General features: G+C 38.1%; 1 protein-coding gene across 2 annotated transcripts in view; it reads left to right on the top strand.

Moving 5' to 3' along the window:
• The first annotated feature begins 4796 nt into the window (after positions 1-4796).
• Positions 4797-20147, top strand: part of LOC140140149 (uncharacterized) — a 32447-nt gene continuing 17096 nt past the window's right edge. Inside the window, exons 1-3 of one of the 2 annotated variants that reach the window (XM_072162005.1) lie at positions 4797-4879; positions 17837-18290; positions 19445-19799. In XM_072162005.1, coding sequence (XP_072018106.1) covers positions 17871-18290; positions 19445-19799 — 775 coding nt within the window. In that variant the 5' untranslated portion in view covers positions 4797-4879; positions 17837-17870. Of the gene's footprint in view, positions 4898-17836; positions 18291-19444; positions 19800-20147 lie in introns of both variants that reach the window. The other variant, XM_072162004.1, reaches the window with a different exon arrangement.

Consider the following 20147-nt stretch of genomic DNA (forward strand, 5'->3'; position numbering starts at 1 on the left):
GCGGCAAAAAGAATTAGTAAATAAAAAAGGGCGGAAAAATTTGATATTAGCATAAAATTTTTTGAAAAATGGTAGGCCCTACTATACATGAGAATGTGCTGCTTTTAGGGCGCTAGCGCCTGAAACCCCTTCTTTTTTTTTTTTTTGCTCTTCACTTTTCAAACGACCGAGAAAAAAATTGGGTCAACCTTTTCGGGCTGTTGAGGAAGGGGCGGCAAAATTGAATTTTCTTCAGCCCCCCGGGGTTGGGGCGGCCACGGTACGCCACTGAGGGGCGGTCAAAATGTTCGTATCGCAAGGTATTGAGTTTGGTCTCATTTGATTACTGCAAAGATATAAGATTTTTGCATCACTGTGTATGGGCAGGATACTCTTCAGAGGAAGCCTGCCTCCATGAATTCACACTGAGGTACTAACAGAAGTGAATACAGGGTCATCATGGAAATTCCTCCGGACGGTGTTGAAAATTCAAATGAAATTTAATAATGTAGGCCTATAGGCCTACAGTTGCTGTAAATGGTAATGAAGTCCTTGATATTCAACAGCAATGAAATGGTTCTTAGAGTTCAAGAATGGAATGAGCGTCCTTGAAGATCATCCAAGGTCCAAAAGATTTGCACATTTATCCCACTTTTGCACCATGTTTGAAAATGGCAAAATTTTTGCATTTCTTCAATAAACTTAATCTGTCGCCAAAAAGTGCTGGATTCACTATACTTCAAGAATTCCCCCCTCCCCCCCGAATGTCAAAAGAAATCTACGCCATGGGTCCGGGTGACCAGGTCTTCAACGTTGCTTTCTGAGATTCGGGGAGAGTCTTGATGACAGATCATTCGCCAAATGAAAGTATAATAATAGGCACATATCATACAATTTTGATAGCAAATTGAGGCAAGCCATCAAGTGAAGAAGCCGGTTGGTGGTAGAAATGGGTCTGTTCTCGGATTGTTCCCTGTGCATTATTCTCAGAGAGGTCATCGATAACTAAAACATTGTGGTCTAGGCATGGCCCCCAGTTAGTGAAACATATTTTTAGAATTTTAAGTCCTACCTTCATAATATCATGTTTGATGGTGCCTTCACTGAAGAATGGCTCATGGAGCAATCGGAAGACTACCATTTAGATGACATATAGAATGCCTCAAGGAAAATTGAGATATGGGTGAATTAAGGTATGCACTATGCACGCAATGACCATGTTCAAAAGTGAGATAGAAATAATTTGGCTAGTATACTCTTTCAAGTATACCTTATTCTACGAACTTATTGACCGCCCCTCGTAATGAGCAAGCGATTTTTGGCACATAGGCCTATTTATGGGACACCTTTTAATAAATTGCTCTAAAAATGTTTAGGAAAAAAAAAAGGGGGGGGGGCAAAGACTTTTATTTTTTGACAAGCCCGTGCAAGCTAGTCCATACAGGACCAACGCAATATGTAGCACTATTATCAACGCCGTCAGGCGTTGGTCCTTATAGATTGGTGCTCTACCCCCAGCAGCGCAATCGAATTACCATAAACAGTGACCTGAACCAACCCAGTTAATGACAACGTAATAACTCCAAATATGGTTGGTAACCCCGCCCATTATTTAACCGCATCTGTTATGTAACTGGGACGAGTACGCTAGTCATCTCAATCGATTGATGATGAGATTGCATGGATCAAAACACTTCACACTTTTGAATTAGCTGGGTTTCGACCAGTGTAGGCCTAAATCGTGATATCATATTGATTTATTTTGTAAAATCAGTGTTGTTATATTAGTCTGGCTCTATTTTGGAAATGTGCTTATTTAAGCATCAAGCGGCAAGTTCGCGTAAATGCTGGCAACCAAATTGTTTTGTTTAATTCGGGTATGCTGAATTCAAAACTTTTGTCTACCAAGCTATATATATATTGGAACTCCGTGACCCTCAAAAAGACCCTCAAACACCCTACATGCTCATGTCATATAGGGGGGGCAAAAATGCTCCAAATTCACTAAAAACATGTCAAATTATTTGTCTGGGTCTAAGGATCACAAAAGTGTAACATTATTGCGCACGTAGGACATATTGAGTTTTGAGGTTCGACAGGTCCAAGGTCAATTTGCACGCTAGGGGTGAAAAATAAAAAGTTGCTCCGATTTTCGAAAAATGGATGCAAACTGTTCTTCAAGTGCAAGGGATTCTTTGATTAATCACTCAATCGTTGGTTCATTCAACCAACGATCCGTCCAATAAGTATTCAACAAACAATCAAGAAAACAATCAGAATCATTATTGAATTGATTGATTAATCAATTAATTGATATGGTCATCCAATCAATCAATATAATAATATAATATAATAGAATCACAATAACTTATTAGATTGATATATCGATGAATTAATAGTCAGTCAATTATTGAACTACTCATCAAGTATCAATCAATAATCATTCGTTCGATCAATCGATCAATTATTAACAAATTACATTGTAGTCTCGCACTTAATGTACCGTATCTTGGTGTTAAAATATCAATCAATTAAGTAATCGAGTCAAGCAACCACTCAATTTATAATCAGTCTCTCAATTGTCTCTTCATGGTCTTACACTAGGATCCACAACATGCTCATCTATAATTAATAAGGGGATTATTTGGGCACAATTCTTTAACCCCAATGCATTTGTATAGTCATTGAATGACCTTTGAAAATTTGGATACAAAACTCATACTCTGACACTTGAGGTCAAATTTGCACTATTGAGTATTTAATTGAGGTTATTGAACTATGTCATTAGGATGAGGCCATTGTGGTCCATAGTGTTAGATCTGGCAATCTCAATCAGTCAGCCAAATAGTTCTTGACCGCTCATAACTTCATCAATCTCAAATTAATCAGTCTCTCAATCAACCAATCTACCAATCATTCATACTATAATTCAATTACAAATTGCATTCCTTTATAATTCATATGCATGATATTCATTCATTAGTGACTGATTAAGCATCAATAATCATTAATACTCTGGTTCTGATATGATTAGTCTTTGATCTAAAAATCTCTAAACAAAAAGTAAGCAAGCAAAAATGAAAGAAATCATAATTTCACGATATAAGCTTATAGAAGCCTGATCAATGGCAATATATAAATCAATCAACGAAAATAAAATAAATAAATGAATAATTAATGAACACACATTAATAATAAAACATAAATGATGATAGATGAAATAAATGTAATTATAGGCCCGTATTAAATAATGAAAGAAAGAAAGAGAGAAGGAAAGAAAGAAAGAAGGAAAGAAAGAAAGAAGGAAAGAAAGAAAGAACTTGCTGAACTTCTTTCTTTCTTTTTTTTCAAGAAAAGGAATTAAAGTAAATAAATGAGTGAAACCCAAAGTTTTTATGAAGCGTGTGTCCTCCAATTCTATATTTTTCTTAAACATGTTAAACGAATAGGCCAACTATCCCAATTAATAGAGGTTGCGCATATGACGTATCATACCGTAAATATGGCGGTATACTCAAATCCATTCAACAAAAGCATGATTGCAATCTACCGAGACAGTTCGTCTCACACACATAACAAATGCACTACGATCAAATAGGTTTATGACAACATTTGATTGAATGGACTGCACTGCAATCAATAATTTCAAGCACAACCTCTATACAAAAATAGTAAGGAATCGAGGTTAACCAGGACAATATTAAATGTAGTGATGACAAAAGGAATTGATTGTGTGCAACCTACAGGTCAGTGAACTGAGGGTAAGAAGAAAACCGAGTATTATAACAGGATTAACACATGCAACTGAAGAGGGTTAATAATCAATTTTGTTACGCAATACTGGTGTCAATTCCAAGCTGGAAGCTAGTGTTCTGGTAGCAGGTAGGCAAGCCACACCTACTGACAGCTATTGATGATATTTAGTCAATCGGATTGGCTGAATATCATTAGTAGCTGTCAGTAGGCGTGGTTAATCAGTTTGAGATTTCCCTCGACTTTCCAGGTCAGGATATGTCTAATCTAGAAGGACCCACGCCTGACGGCGTGGACTATCGTACTAAATGGAGCGTGGTCCTCCTTGAAGGACTAGTGCAAGCTGGCCGGGGGTGGGGGAAATGATTTTTGGCAGGTTTGAAAATTTTACCCCGGGGTTGCTCATAATTCTTTCTTTCTTTCCTTCCTTCCTTCCTTCCTTCCTTCCTTCCTTCCTTCCTTCCTTCCTTCCTTCCTTCCTTTCTTTCTTTCTTTCTTTCTTTCTTTCTTTCTTTCTTTCTTTCTTTCTTTCTTTCTTTCTTTCTTTCTTTCTTTTCTTTCTTTCTTTCTTTCTTTCTTTCTTTCTTTCTTTCTTTCTTTCTTTCCTTCCTTCCTTCCTTCCTTCCTTCCTTCCTTCCTTCCTTCCTTTCTTTCTTTCTTTCCTTTTTCTTTCTTTCTTTCTTTCTTTCTTTCTTTCTTTCTTTCTTTCTTTCTTTCCTTCCTTCCTTCCTTCTTCCTTTTCCTTCCTTCCTTCCTTTCTTTCTTTCTTTCGTTCTTTCTTTCGTTCTTCCTTCCTTCCTTCTTTTCTTTTTTTCTTTCTTTTTCTTTCTTTCTTTCTTTTCTATTTTCTTTCTTTCTTTCTTTTTCTTTCTTTCTTTCTTTCTTTCTTTCTTTCTTTCTTTCTTTCTTTCTTTCTTTCTTTCTTTCTTTCTTTCTTTCTTTCTTTCTTTCTTTCTTTCTTTCTTTCTTTCTTTCTTTCTTTCTTGCACACGTGATGTCAGCCTTGAATGCATTCATCAACGGTACGTTTCTTTAATTCACTAACCATCAGATACCGTTTATTTCATGTTTTGTGTAATCGTTGTGAAATTCTGAATCAAGAAACACGTTCTTTCTTCATGATTTTTCTGAAGACAACGACCGTTTTGTAGGTTTTAACCATTGTGTATGTAATAATAGATTATACATAGATATTATACATAACTATTGTGATAGTTAACGACTGTTTAGACGGATGAAATAGGGTAAAGAATATCAGCGTCGATAAGCTTACCAAATTCATGAAATTCATTGATTGGTTCATCATTCGTGATCTGTATCTGTAGAAGCATACTCTTTCCATGGTAGAAGGTACTACACAACAGTGCACGATTGTGCTACTTGGCGATCACTTGCCACTAGTAAAAAGCATGCCGCTACTTACCTAAAATTGGGCTACTTTTGACAGTGTCAGGCCGGCCGCCGCAGTAATTCATGACTCATGTCATGATTTTGATGTATTTATTTTTTATTTTCCTTTCAAGTTTTAGGCAATTTATAAAGGATTTGAGTCTCTAAAGCTCCAAATTGCAATTACAATGGGTTTTGTGACCATTTATTGACTGTTGCTCGAGAACTCCAGGGCCCAAGGCTCCCGCTGGACGCGAATTCTTGCGTCCAGACGCATTTTTGTATTGCTGGACGTAGTCGTAGTAATGTTCAACAAATTTCATCAACCCGTTGCGTCCAGTCGGACGCAAGTTGATTCATCCCAAAAATGAGTGATTATAAGCTTACCAACTTCATCATCATAAAAATGATAAAATCGCGAAAATTACGTTGACTGATCACTCCTAATTCACCTAATAAAGCTTAATTAATATTCATAACCAATGGACCAATCAGTAAACGAGTTACTGACCTTTCACATTTAATTACCACTCCCATTTTGCAACACTTCCGGGTCACCAGTCACCCAGTCGAGTCAATGAATGAAAATTCTTACGGCAGCGCGCGAGACGTGATAAGCTTTTGCATTCACATTGTTATTGACAATAATATTTACATAAATCTTTAAAATCTCATCAGGAATCTGAAAGGAAATAGTCAAATATTTGCATCAAACTGCGATGCAATACCGGCAATCGGGGATTGTAAAATTGTATTCCCTGTTGCCCAACACATTAACATACATGTACGGACGTACAAAAATTTTGCGGGACGCACATTTCCCGACCAGTTGTGTTTTTGAAGGCTAGCGGGAGCCTTGCCAGGGCCAGAAATTCGCAACCAAGTGCGAGAATCCTTTTGGATTCTCTCAGATCAGTGGAATTTTGCAAGAATCCATGGATTCTCGCCATATAATTTTGTAGGATAAATTGAAATATTTACGAGAATCCATTTAGATTCTTGCAATTTTGTTGACAAGAATCTTTGCGAGAATGGATTCTCGCCGGATTTCTGATCCTGGAACTCTAGCCAAGAATTTACTCACCGATTATAGCTTCACATTCTAGGCTACATGTAGTAGAAACCATTGCATTCAAAATCTCATGATCTAGTCGGATTCGCTGAAGCATGACACTGTGTAAAGCAATGGAAATTCAGAAGTAAACGCAGCCGATCACGACAGGCGATTGCATCAAAAATGTTGCTAAAATTACACTCCAGCCAAATTTTAGACTACAGGTCCAAAATACGCAAATCTTGCTCAAAAGATACAGTCGCACTAACAAAACTGCTCCATTGACACTGTACATAATCTCGATCGGCAGTCTGGGCATGCGCACATTGAAATTTGCGTAGCTAATGAGTTTTGCCCACATGCAGAATGGCGCACACCATACGTTTTACCATTGAATTATCGTCCACAACAACCATTTGATCCATGCATATCGATCGTGCTTAATCACTTCCTGGTAGTGCTTGTAGCGGAATACGACTCTCAACTTTACACTAAAAACATACCTGATTGCTGAAATCAGGTATGTTTCGCACCCATACAGGAAGACGGAAATAACCAATGCTCTCAGGAGGCGCATTCTTGCTGCCATTGAGATGTTCTTGTCTCTCCAAATGGGTTTCAGATTGGCTAGTGATGATGTCGCTACAGCAATTCTGATTTTGATTTCTTGCACTGATTTGGTTTGGCATCATTTGTGATGGTTGCACAAGGTATTTGAATTGTGTAACTGTTTCAAGCTCTTCCCCTCCAACATGAACTTCTACAATTCCATCAGACCCCATCTTCAAGACCTTGCTCTTTGCAGCACTGATTTCCATGCCATTATGTCTGTTGAAATTCCCTACACAGTTTTGTATGTGAGTCGACTCATCGAAATAACTTTCATCCAAATTTCAACATTAACAGAATAAATAACCTCCGGTGTAAAAAATTGCACCACTGTCCGACCGAAAAACCATAGTAAAGTACTCTAGCATCAATGCATATTATCGTGTGCAAATTCGAATTCGAATGTGTGTCATCGGCCCGGTCATCGACTGTAGGAACCCATGGATTCGATCCATGTAGTATGAAAGGTGAATTCAAATTTGCCTTCAAACTGCATCATTTGTGAGTGGACACTACGAATGAGCCGTAAACTCTGCAAATTGTATTCTGAGTTACACTGTAAAATGTATGTGAAGGTCTTATTCATAGCTATCACAATTCAGTGCGACAAGTGTCTCATCAAGCACTGTTTAAATCAATCAATAATACTATTGCTGAAAAGGATAATAAGCTTCTACCTATTTCATAGAATAGTTCTTGTCTTTGTTTGCTTTGGATAAATCCTGTTCAAGTGGTCGATAACAAAGCATTGTATTTGTCTAGATGTATAATCAACAATTAACAATGAGAGGATATTTCTGAACCTCGTTGACTTGGTGATGATTTGAAATGACCGTCAATTATGACTGTTTGATATTTATTACCAGAAATGTGGAAAAAGAGACACATGTAGAACCGATAAGATACAATTTTGTTGATGTAACAGAGTTCAACAAACCATAACCCCGCTTCTGGATATCGTTTGAAGTCAAATGATATACCATTCTTTAAAAAGCTTATGATATATATTTTCTAAACACAAAATAAAACAAAATTGACCGGGCCGACTTTACGGCTGATTCGCGGTGTCCAGTCACATTTTTTATATCAAATTAAAGCTAGGCATGATCATTGATCACATTTTAACATGTGAGGGTGGGCTTCATGAAGCCTCTTGTGCACCAAGATCCTGTCTTAACTGTGTAATCCAATAGGAAAATGAAGGAAATTTGGATTTTGACCTTCAAAACTCCAATCTGCATGAATTTTAGTAAAACTGAATAATATTTTTAAATACTATCTAGTAGTGAAAGCCACATTTCATGAAACATTAGTGCATTTTTGTAAAATGGTCCTTCGTACTCAAAATTTAGCCATAAAATACATCTATCTATCTATGTCCCATAGCTAGGAGGCAGTTGGGGCGACGTAGTGATGGCTTTAGAGATGCATAATTTCCAAAGTTCTCTGTCCTCAGCAGGGTTATAGCTAGGCAAATTTTAGTGCCAGGTGAAATTTATATGAAATAGTAAAAAAATTGAAATTTTGATAAGAATTGCTAATTTTTATACTGATTGTTCATTGATTTTGAAACATTTGAGACTTGAGTGCCGGGTATTTGGGCTCAAAATTAACTTGAGTGCCATGTGGAAATTAAGAGTGCCGGGCGGAAATTAAGAGTGCCGGGCGGGTCCGGCCGCCACCGCCCAGCGTAGCTACAACCCTGGTCCTCAGCTGTTCGTATGAGCTGGTCAAAGTTCAATCCAGTCTTTGATGTTACCAATCCAAGTCTTCTTTGGTCTTCCTCTCTTCCTTACCCCATCTGTACCTCTCTGCAGAATGGTGTTTGCTAGACTGTTCTTCCATCTGATCACATGGTCAAACCACTGGAGTTGTCTTCTTTTCACAATGGAGATCAGGTGTTCATGCTCTCCAATGAAACTTTCCATCATTGCCCTTTCTTGTTTGTTGGTAGTATGCGTAGAGTAGTGGACCTGGAGGAGCCTTCTCATGCAGTTCATCTCAAACGCGTTAATCCTCTTTTCCATCTCGGCATTAAGCGTCCAGGTTTCACTCCCATACAGGAAGACGGAAATTACCAATGCTCTCAGGAGGCTCATTCATGCTGCCATTGAGATGTTCTTGTCTCTCCAAATGGGTTTCAGATTGGCTAGTGATGATGTTGCTACAGCAATTCTGATTTTGATTTCTTGCACTGATTTGGCATCATTTGTGATGGTTGCACCAAGGTATTTGAATTGTGTAACTGTTGTAAGTTCTTCCCCTCCAACATGAACTTCTACAATTCCATCAGACCCCATCTTCAAGACCTTGCTCTTTGCAGCGCTGATTTCCATGCCAAGTCGTCTTGCACTGTCATCTAGCCTTCTTGTGAGGTCACTTAGTTCTTCAGGTTGTCCTGCCTAGAAGTCCATATCATCAGCGAATCGCAAGTTGGTAACCCTTCGCTAGGGGTGTCTACGTTTACACATTTCACATTTAATCGACCGTAAAATGCACTATCCGTTTAGGAAAATCACTAACCGTTTAAACGTTTAAAAAAAAAATTCAAAAGTTTTCGGCAACTTTAGAGAACCACTGGGCCTACCGTTTTGCCTGTAATAAACGCCCCGGAGGCATTACATGTTTCCAAAAGGGGCGTTTTTATTGGAAATGAATTTAAAACGTGAAGAAAACTTTAAAATCTGGTTAAATTTGCAGATGGTGCTGCTGTAGAAAAGAGGGATTTACAAGTACTTAATAATGGCGACGCCCACAGAACAGCATGATTAATGATATTTTCGTGGTAAATACAACAAATTTACACCTGTAAGTGCAATATCAAGCAATAATCTGGTGAAATTCTACCATAATTAGGCAATGAAATGGATGGAAGTTTGAGTCATAGTAGGTTTTGTCCATGCAATTGAATTTAGCGATTGTCAATGACATGACTGATCATGCAAGCTTTAAGCTTACTCAAAGTCAAACGATATGGCATGGACTTTGGTAATGTTTGCATTTTTGTCGATTTTTCATTGAAAAATTGGAGGGGGCGTTTATCAGAGGGGGGTTGTTTATTACAGACAATCCGGAAGTTCAAGTGGTTCTCCAAAGTCGCCGAAAACTTTATTTATTTATTTTTTTTAAAAGATTTTTTACATACCTTTACACGGTTTTAAAAACCAAACAGATTGTGGTGCGTTTAAACGGTCAGACACATAACCGTTAATTTACACCCCTACCCTTCGCCCTCCAATACTGACTGTTCCCTCAAATCCATCAAGAGCTTCCATCATGATATACTCAAGGAAGATGTTAAAGATGGTTGGTAACAGTAGACAACCTTATAATCGGACTCCCAACTCGGGTACGAAACCACTCACTGATTTCATCTCCTAGCAGTAAAGTACTCTAATGCAGTGTACAATGCTTCAATTGCATATTTACAATTCCATTACTGATGTTGAACTTTCTTAGGATTTCAAACATTGCTTCTTACCAAACACGGTCAAATGCTTTTTTAAAATCAATGAAGTTGTGGAAAAGTGGTTTTTGATCTGTGCGGAATTTCTCACTCAGAATTCTCAGATTGAAGATTTGTTCCCCTGTGCTGCGCCCTATTCTGAATCCTGCCTGTTCTTTTGCTATGATTCTCTCTGCTTGAGGTCAAAGTCTATTAAGGTTACACGAAGAAATGTATAAAAAACGTATAAAAGATGTATAAAGTTGTTCTCTAAAACCGCATTTTCTCAGCAATCAAATATCGCAGTTAGTCAAATGTTGGTGCATGGATGTATCTTTTACATTATTTTTGTGTCTTTATACAAATTTTTAGAATCCGTTTGAAAATCCTTCGTTTAAATCATTTTTACGCACCGTGTTCACAAGATCAAAAACACGTTCCATGCAGTTTTTTTCAAATATTCGCTCCGTATAAAACTACGCCGAGTGATTGTTTTCTCCTTTTTTGTATTGAACTGCAAATCGACCAAAGAAATAATGTTGCCATGGGGAAGAACCAAAAACAGTACCGATTAAATTTTATTAGCCCGTTTTTGGGAACAATTTTCGAGAATCTTGTACCACAAAACACTGTTATGTTACATTATCGATATCTGGATTGTGGAACATTAATTTTGATTTCTAACTGGCTACATTATTTCTCAACAGTATGTCGATTCCTTTCCCATTTGAATTTCACTCCAAATTTAAGCTACTTTTGCAAAAATCAAGGTTTTTCGCCATCGATACCTCCGACATTTACAGCGGTGATGAGATTGTTTATCATAAGAGCCTGGTATGCACTATTCCATAATAGTCAGTTTGAGATCAATCGATTTCACAGATCACTCAGTAGCTCAATCGGTTAGCGCGCTGGGCTCACGTTCGACTATATAATACTATAGTTTTGAGCTGGAAAACTTTGGTACGTGTTCGAGTCCCTATGTGGTCCATTCCATCTATTTTATTTTATTTTTCTCTCACTTTTTCTTTTTTTTTCTTGTTCGCTTCTTTCTTTCTGACTGCAGCGATTGATTGTTTTTGCCCGTTTTTTTCATTATATAATTCAGGAATTTTTAGGCTATACTAGTCTAGGCGCGGCCTATGAATATATTTTTACAAATTAAATTAACAAAATATTGGTTGTTGGTTTTGTTACTGTTGTTGTAGTTATTGCTGTAGGCCTATATATTGCATAATCAGGGTATAAATAGGCATACTAGGGCTATTATAGCCTATAGAAGCATTGATTTATTTCACGACAGATATCATCCAGGATAATTTTAAAAATTGAAAATTTAGAAAATCCAAAGGAAAATTGCCGAAAACGGCTGCCCACAATCACCCCCCCCCCCCCATCAGCCCATATGGTCCCATCATGGTCGCCCCTTCCCTATCCCTGCAACATATAGGATGACTCACGAGCCGCGGTTTGTCCGTGTTCTAGTTCAGATTGATACACTATTGTATGTGTGAGTCCCGGGCGTGAGTTCATTCTTTTCTGCATGGCTGTTTCCAATATTAACTTCCGCCCCTCTGGAATCAAGCCTTGAAAATCAATTGCATTTAACCTTAAGAATGATTCGGAGAAGTATCTTGCTCGGATGACTGATCAAACTGATGGTGCGGTAGTTGTTGCAAGATTTAAGGTTGCCCTTCTTTGGGAGAGGAATGATGAACGACTGTTCATGAGGATGGCCAAATTCCTGATGTCCATACCTCATTGCAGAGTTTTGTGTAAGCCTCGATTGTTGTTTGGCCACCGCTTTTCAGCATCTCTGCCGGAACATTATCAATACCTAGTGACTTTCCATAAAATACATACACACATGTTAAGACATAGGAAGCCATTGATAATGCTGGGCACAAAATTTGGGACATTCAGGCAAGCATACTTTTCCTCATAACATCGCCAATTATAGGCCTACATACATGATTGACCCCTCATTTTTTAATTTAAATGATTATCTTTTTAATGAATGCAGTTTTATATGAATTTATTAAATTTCAAAATTTTATGAACATACCTATTTTAAGCCCTTGAGTAAAGAAAGCAAAACTGTAAACCTTTTTGTCATAGCACTCTCCGTAGCAAAGTTACATCTTGTCAAAGATTGACTTTCATCAAAAAGATTCAGCTAACAAAACAGCATTTCGGCGGTGTTTCTAGATCTTAGTCTTATGATGATAGCAGCTTTTCTATGTGGAACTGCTATCAAAATCCCTCTAAAATTCCATGTGCGATTGTCTTATCACCAAAAAATCATATATTTGGGTCAAGTGAAGTATAGACAACAAATTTATGTAGGTTTCCTTGACGTAGCTGTTCTTTTAAATTTCTATGTAATGTGTATTGTGTTTGGGCCCGGTCTAGGCGAATTTGGCTGACTAGCAAATGTGTTACTGGTAACTAAGGTTTGCCTATAGTAAGTTCCGGAAGTTTAAAAGTCAAGTGCTTTTCCGCCCAATTGGGTGATTTGCGTTCTAAATTCTGGTAAATCTGCCCAAATATCCAGTATTGGGCGCTTTTTTGGAAGCTTAAAATATTGGGCTACTTGAGAATCCTTTACCGCGGCATGGCAAGTCAATGCGCCATGCCATGGCGCTGAAAAGTTTTGGCAACACGCATTTACCAATTCCTACATGTACCAGGCATGTTGGAATTCCAATAATTGGAACTCACGGCTCCGACCATGAGTTCCAAGGAGCTATGTATGTATGTGACACCATATTCACATGTACATAGTCGTGGAGTGGACTTTTTGGTGCTCATAAAAATCTCTCAAAAATCATCTTTTTAAATATTTCTTTGGACAAAAGCTGATGCGTAGAATAAGTTGAGCAATCATAGATGACATACATCAGTGACACAGGTTTCTAAAATGAGTATTTTACTAGATATACTAATACAAACTTGGCAAAATAAAACGATGGGAGTATCTACAACTTGAGAACAAGTCCACAAACGTTCGAAACCTGGCTCACATGGGATTTAACTTAGTTCTGTCTGAGGTTCTCCAACACTGCAGCTTTGAAGATGTTGGGGTCTTGGATTTGAATAGGGGAGTCTGTTCCAATTATAATTTCGATTACTACTCTTGGGAAAGTAGGATTGCTTATAGCAGTCTTTGTTGCATGTGTCGTGATTGTCGCGGGTTTGGCTGCAGTAAGCTATCGACCGGCAGGGCCAGGAGGCCCTGTCTAGCTTTGTGTAGTATTATTACTCTGTTGGCAGTTCTTCGGTCTTCCAATTTATCCCAATCTAGGTCTCTGTGACTCTGACCAGTTTAGTGATGCTGGTGGTTCTGTTGTAGGTGTTGGTGACAAATCTGCCAGCCTTTTTTTGGATCTTTTCGATTTTGTTTATGAGTTCTTTTGATGGGGATCCAAAACGGAATTTGAATATTCTAATAAAGGCCTAACAAGTGATGTATTTAAGCAGTTGGCTCGATTGGTTTTGAACATGAATATAAGTTGCACCTAATGAAACCAAGTGATCTGATATTTTGCGCCTAACTTGCGCCTACTGAAACCAAGTGATCATGATATTTATGTACGACTTCTTTTTCTTCTTCTTCTTTTTCTTCTTCCTTATTAGTGTCTCCCTCATGTATTATGAGTATTATCGCACTGCGTACAGACATTTTAAGCTGCACTTATTTTTTTACTCTGGAACATAGAGTAGATGAGTGTATTTTTGAAGTTCAAAAGTATAACCTTAGACTAAATTATGAGAAGTAGAAGTAATACAGTCAACAGTACCGGGATGATCCCCTGCTTCTTCTTTGTGATACTGCACAACGTCCCTGTTGGAACTAGACGAACAGGAATAATGATGTGCGTGTGTGCTGTGCTTTGTCCTTGATGTTATAGTCTTGTGCTTTAATTAGGTTAACTTTTTGTTTAAAGTTAATTTCAATTTTTTTTCAGAATTCTGTATTTGGTGACAGGGACGACGCTAGAGGGGGGTATGGGGGTGACACCCCCTATTCACAATTTTGTCTGCAAAAATTGACTTGTCGTCAAAACCATGTGATTGTCGGCAAATGTAGTCAAAAAGCTATGTGTGATTGTCGGCAAATTGCTAGAGTCATATAAAGAATTATTGTGTTACGAAATTGTGCAGTTGTTACGTAATATAGCTGTTGTTAATGTTATAGTAGTTACTCATTAATAAAAAATTTTGACTCCTACCCCGCCCCCCTTCCACGGCCCTGCACTTCTTAGATCGCCTTGATAAAAGTTCGAAGCCCTGTCGTCAACAGAGGACAGTAAACTCGAGGTAAAGAATACCCCATATCGCGCTAATGAGCTGGGCAGTAACCATAGAACAAGCTCGTTTCTGGCGAAAATTGACAAGTAACTTGCACAAATTTCTAGATACAGTTACTATAAGGTCGTGCGATGTATTCAAACCATTTGTTAACCATTTCTTTTTTAGGGAGCAATAATTATTTATCATGTTGATGACATCATAGTTACTCGCATTTTGTTCATTTTTATATTTTGAAACATTTAACGCTCAAAAGTCACACAAAATCAATCACATATATTTTTCTTTATTTCACCAGAGTGTCCTTGCCAAGATTCTAGCATCAGACCATGTGCTTTCTCAAGATACAGCCTTCATAAGTGTTAGTTCACTTCTGTACAATTCTTATAATTTGTTTCATGAGCGATGCACGTTTTTGCTGTGTTTTTGATAGGTTTTCATGTCCGATTTTAACGATAAAACATTATTCCCTATAGAAAAACAATATGGCAAAAGATGCAACAGTTTGTAACATTCTCCATGAACTTAACCATCTATGTTTGGATTGTGATGTAATTAATGTGTGTAATGAGATTTTCTCTTTCTGAATCTGACTTGTATCACAATTTCGCATCAAATTCATACATTTCTGGGTCAAAAGTCAGGTAAAACACTTTGTGGTTTTGAAATTTGGTTTAGAAATAACGCTAATAAAATCATTTGGGTTGATCAAGCAGTTGCTTTTTATGATTTTCAAGGCAATATGCATAAATGATGAATCTGCATGTACATAATTTTTCACTTCAGTAAGCTCGTCTTTTGACCAACGTTAATTATTGATCACGGGTTATATTGTATGCGATTGACATCAAAGAACCACATGTGTATGAGCTTGTGCATTGAATTGAATTACACAATGGTTATTCAGGTTATTGATCGCTAGATGGAAAACGGGGATTTGAACCCTAGCGACCAGAACCATGAAGTGTTAGCACCTTGCAGGGCCGTGCTTCGTAGGGCTTTTTTTTTTTTTTGCTCTTCACTTTATCAAACCACCAAAAAAAAATTGGGTCAACCTTTTTGGGCTGTTGAGGAAGGGGTCGCAAAATTGATTTCCATCGGCAAAACATGCTGTACACCCCCGAATCATATTGGTCTAGCGACGCCCTGTTCGGTGATTGTTTTCTTGCTATTTAAGGTTTTTGATCCTAAATTTGTTTTCCCAAACCCAAATTTTGCGCCTTCCTTTAAAAAAAATTGTGGAGAAAGACTGGGGTCGGGAGCATAACGCAGTTAACCCCAATTCCTTCTCTGCTTTTTGCCAATAGTGGAAGAAAGGAAGGAAGAGAGAAGATGAAGAAAAACCCCAATTCCTTCTCTGCTTTTTGCCTATAGTGGAAGGAAGGAAGAGAGAATTGAAGAAAAAAGTTGTTTTTCTCGCGTGGGAATTGATTCACTGATCCCTCGGGTGCCAACAAGTAGAATTGGTATATAGCAAGCCACACATGTGACCGTGGCTCGGTTAATGATTTTGTGCTCATGTAGACTGCGCTGCATTCCTTTTTTTTTTTTTTTGGTTAACAATTCATACGTTTCCATGCATGAAACCATTTAAAATCTATAACGAAACACATCACACCTCCAGTGACTGCCCTGCCCAGAGAAAAAAGGACTGCGGTAGTTGGATATGACCTGTGTGACCCACCATATCTTAACACATAGACTCAACCTCTTTCATCTCCAATCTGAGATGAATGTTAATGAAGTACAAATCAATGTGGGTGGTAAATCTTAACCAATAACAGATAGGCAAGCATACATGTTTATGCATTAGCCCAACCCACTGTGTTCACTGAACCCAACCCACGTGGGGTAGCTCTATCTGGGTCAGGTAATTCAGATTTCCTTTTACAAATTAAGCGCATTGTTAGCCATTCCAGCGCGTATTATTTGCACAAGGTCCAATGTATACGCTTGACGTCGTGCACGTATACGCGATGGTTAAGCTGTCAAAGGAAATCTGAATAAACCACAGGATATGTGCATAAACAACCAAGACTGCATTCTAATGTTCCCACACCAGCATCAGCAGCGCCATCTACAGATCGCTCCCTGAAATCTCCTGCAAAGAACCTCTCTAGCGACCGGTCACTGAGATTTCCTTTTACAAATTAAGCGTACTGTTAGCCGTCCAGCGCGTATTATTTGCACAAGGTCCATTGTATACGCTTGACGTCGCGCAAGTATACGCTGATGGTTAAGCTGTCAAAGGAAATCTGAATAAACCACAGGATATGTGCATAAACAACCAAGACTGCATTTTTAATGAGGTAACATCATAGCCACTATATAGTGCATAGTTCATTGTAATTTCCAAATACAGTAGACCAGTTTTCTCATGGATAGCTGAGCTGTTGAATCAGAACAGGAATGATGAGTTTTCCATGGTCAGGTCAGAGAGATTAGGGAATGATAAATTAAACTGGTCTACTACAGTAGACTAGTGCTCATGTAGTTTGGCATGATTACGCAATCTGATCATGTTGGATGCATGGTCTTGCAATACTTGCATTCGCTTCATGCTGTATGGTTTTGTATGGTCTAGCAGCATTCTAAGGGTTAATGCAATAGTAAGGTATGTTACAGTAGTTTGAATGTAAATGCAGCTGAACACAATGAGTGGTTACAAAAAATAATTGCTGAAATAACATGTCAACCAAGTATGAATTTGAAGATATTAAGAAATTTTTAAACGCAAATTTTGCTCCAAAAATGTGATGCCCCAATTTGACCTTGTGGTAGTGGCATACTGTAAAAGTGGAAATTTTTGTGGTACATTAATTTTCACGCGCAACACAGCTACCGCGAAAATAAAAACATGCAAATATGTTCTTTTAATGTATAGGTCTATGTAAGAAAATTCAAAATCGCAAAATTAAAAACAAGCAATGTAGTTAAAAATTGGCAAAGTGCAAAAAATTACACACACAGAAATTACCACTTTTACTGTACATAGCCACAGCTGTTGCAACTACATGTATAGACTATATTGATTTTTTCACAGTGCTCAAGTTTAAACCATGATTGATCTAAATTAAATTGTGATTGCATGTAATTTGCCAGGTGCTTAATATTTAATATGCAGTACTATTGTAGATTTTGCACAGTACATTACATGTTTTTTATACACCAAAGGAACTTGGTGATCCCATGGTCTGTGTAGGCTAGATCATATTGGTGATATTTGCATGATCTAAAAGTCTTTCTGAGAAATCTTACTGATTTTGTTGTCAACTTTTTTGTGTTCATTTGTATAGGCTGGACAAGAACTGACAACCACCAGTGTACACCATGTCTATGAGGCGAGCAAAGATTCGACCCAGCATCAATCTTGCCGCTTCAAGACCAAGACGAAATGTTCCCACACCAGCATCTGCAGCGCCCTCTACAGATCGCTCCCTGAAATCTCCTGCAAAGAGCCTCTCTAGCGACCGGTCACTGAGATCTCCGGCAAAGGCTGTACCAAGTGACCGATCCCTGAAATCGCCATCAAAGACTGTTGCATCACCTGTTAAAGCTGCGCCGTCTACTAGCGTAACACAACGTGCATCCAGGTCATCGTCATCGTCGGTGGAAACATCTGCTGCACCAGTAACACGCCAGACCAGTGTTTCTAAGCAGTCAGTTGCAGCCAGTGGTGAGATCAGCAAAAATGATGATGCTTCTCAGGAGATTGTTACATCAGTGCCAAATAAACAGATACCAGAACAGGTAGGTGGAAAATTAAGAAATGAAGGGCGCAGCATTATCAGGGCTCGACCTTAACTTTTTTTGGCAGTCGGATGTGTAATAAAAAGTTACACGCCTGACAGAAATTTTACAAGCCTGAATTTTGGAAGGAAATAATGCTACAATAAATGTGAAGCGAAAAAGAAGACAATTGACGATAGTTTTGTAATTTTAATACATGTAGCATGTATGTGAGCCCTGCTTGTGATTTGTTCTTCATTAACAATGGCGTATATTTCTCTTTGACATGGGGTGGGGTGGGGTTTGAAAACATGACTTAGTGAATCCAGCCCCTTTTGGCGTCAAATTAAATTTATGGTACAAATATGCATAAAGCACACAAAATTTTTTGCATATTGAAGCTAAAATTGTGAAGGTGCAAAAGTGGGGCAAATTCGTACAAAGAGAGCACAAATTGGCATTTGTTAGGCTAAATTGCCAAATATGAGCATCAAAATTCCACAAGCCAGTCGGGCGTGTACTTTCAGAAAGTTACACGCCTGACGCGTGTAAAAGTCAAGCCCTGAGCATTAGCCTCTACACCCAAATAATGTGCCAGAGGCAGACAAAATGTACACATTGGGTGTAGCCGAGCCTATTATTTAAACATTTTTTACTGCATGGACACATTATTTGTGTGTAAAGGATAATGCTGCAACCTTTATTTCTAATCTAAAATAGTGCAATTTGTAGAGAAAATACCACTTTTTTTGCCCAAATATTTTAAGTATTTCATTGAGAACTGGTAAGGCACATAGTGTTGCGACTAGGTGGAGATGGTGGCAATTGGGAAGTCTTCAAATTCCACTAGGTTTTTGTTGCAAAATATGCTAATTTGGTAGCTCATTTGCATAAATTTATTTATTTTATTAATTATTTTTGGGGTGGAATTTTTCCCCCAGCTCCAAGTGAAATTGCTCTTGTTAAAATAATGCGTATCAAAGTGGAGGCAATGCAGCCGACAAATATTTTATATATTTTTGATATTTAACAGTCCTTCATAAAACTTCATACATATCAATCATTAGATTTATAAAGTTTACTTGGATGAATGTTAAATATCACTATAAGTTTTTCACTTAACAGAATTTTAAGTTGTATATAATGCTGATGCCTAAAATAAAATTTTCTTTCAGAGTTCTCCTAAAAGAGCATTGACTACAAAAGCAGCAAGCATCCTATCAGAACCAGAGGCAAACAAACAGAATGACAAACCACAGGCACCTGCCGCTCCATCAGCTCCAAAGGTACCTCTCAGAGGAAGGCGTAAACCTGCCCCAAACATTCCTAACCGCCGGCCTCGCCAGCAACCTGCTCCAATAATAAGCAAGTCAACATCCAACAGCTCTGACAAAGCCAAGGAGAGTAGCAGTGAGAAACCTGGTGGAAGCGATGCCCCCGACTTGGCAAATATCACAGATGGGGGCGCTGTAACAGAGCCGCCACCTGTGCAACGTGTAGTGGATAGACCTGATATTCCACCAATGCCTTGTAAGTTTGCAATTAACACTATGAGAACTACCTGCCGATTGGCCTAAAAGAAGTTTTTATTATCAATTGGCCCAATCAGCAACATTGTCAGGATAATTCCACCATGCAAAAAAGTTGGGGTGAATTATTTGCAAAGCTTCATTATGATTGGTGATTTAAGTGAAGATATCTTGTAATTGACCAATCACAGGCAATGTTAGATCAGCAGGTAGTGCTCAGGGGGCTAAAGTGATCATTGAGAGAAGAACGGATGTTTCTTGTGATACAGGGAACCATTTTTATTACAACTTGCACATTGCCTGTGCTCACAAGCTGTCAAAAAGAATCCCTTGGTATTTTCCTCTTTTT

Source organism: Amphiura filiformis, chromosome 18 (genome assembly GCF_039555335.1).
Source record: "Amphiura filiformis chromosome 18, Afil_fr2py, whole genome shotgun sequence".
Lineage (NCBI taxonomy): Eukaryota > Metazoa > Echinodermata > Ophiuroidea > Amphilepidida > Amphiuridae > Amphiura > Amphiura filiformis.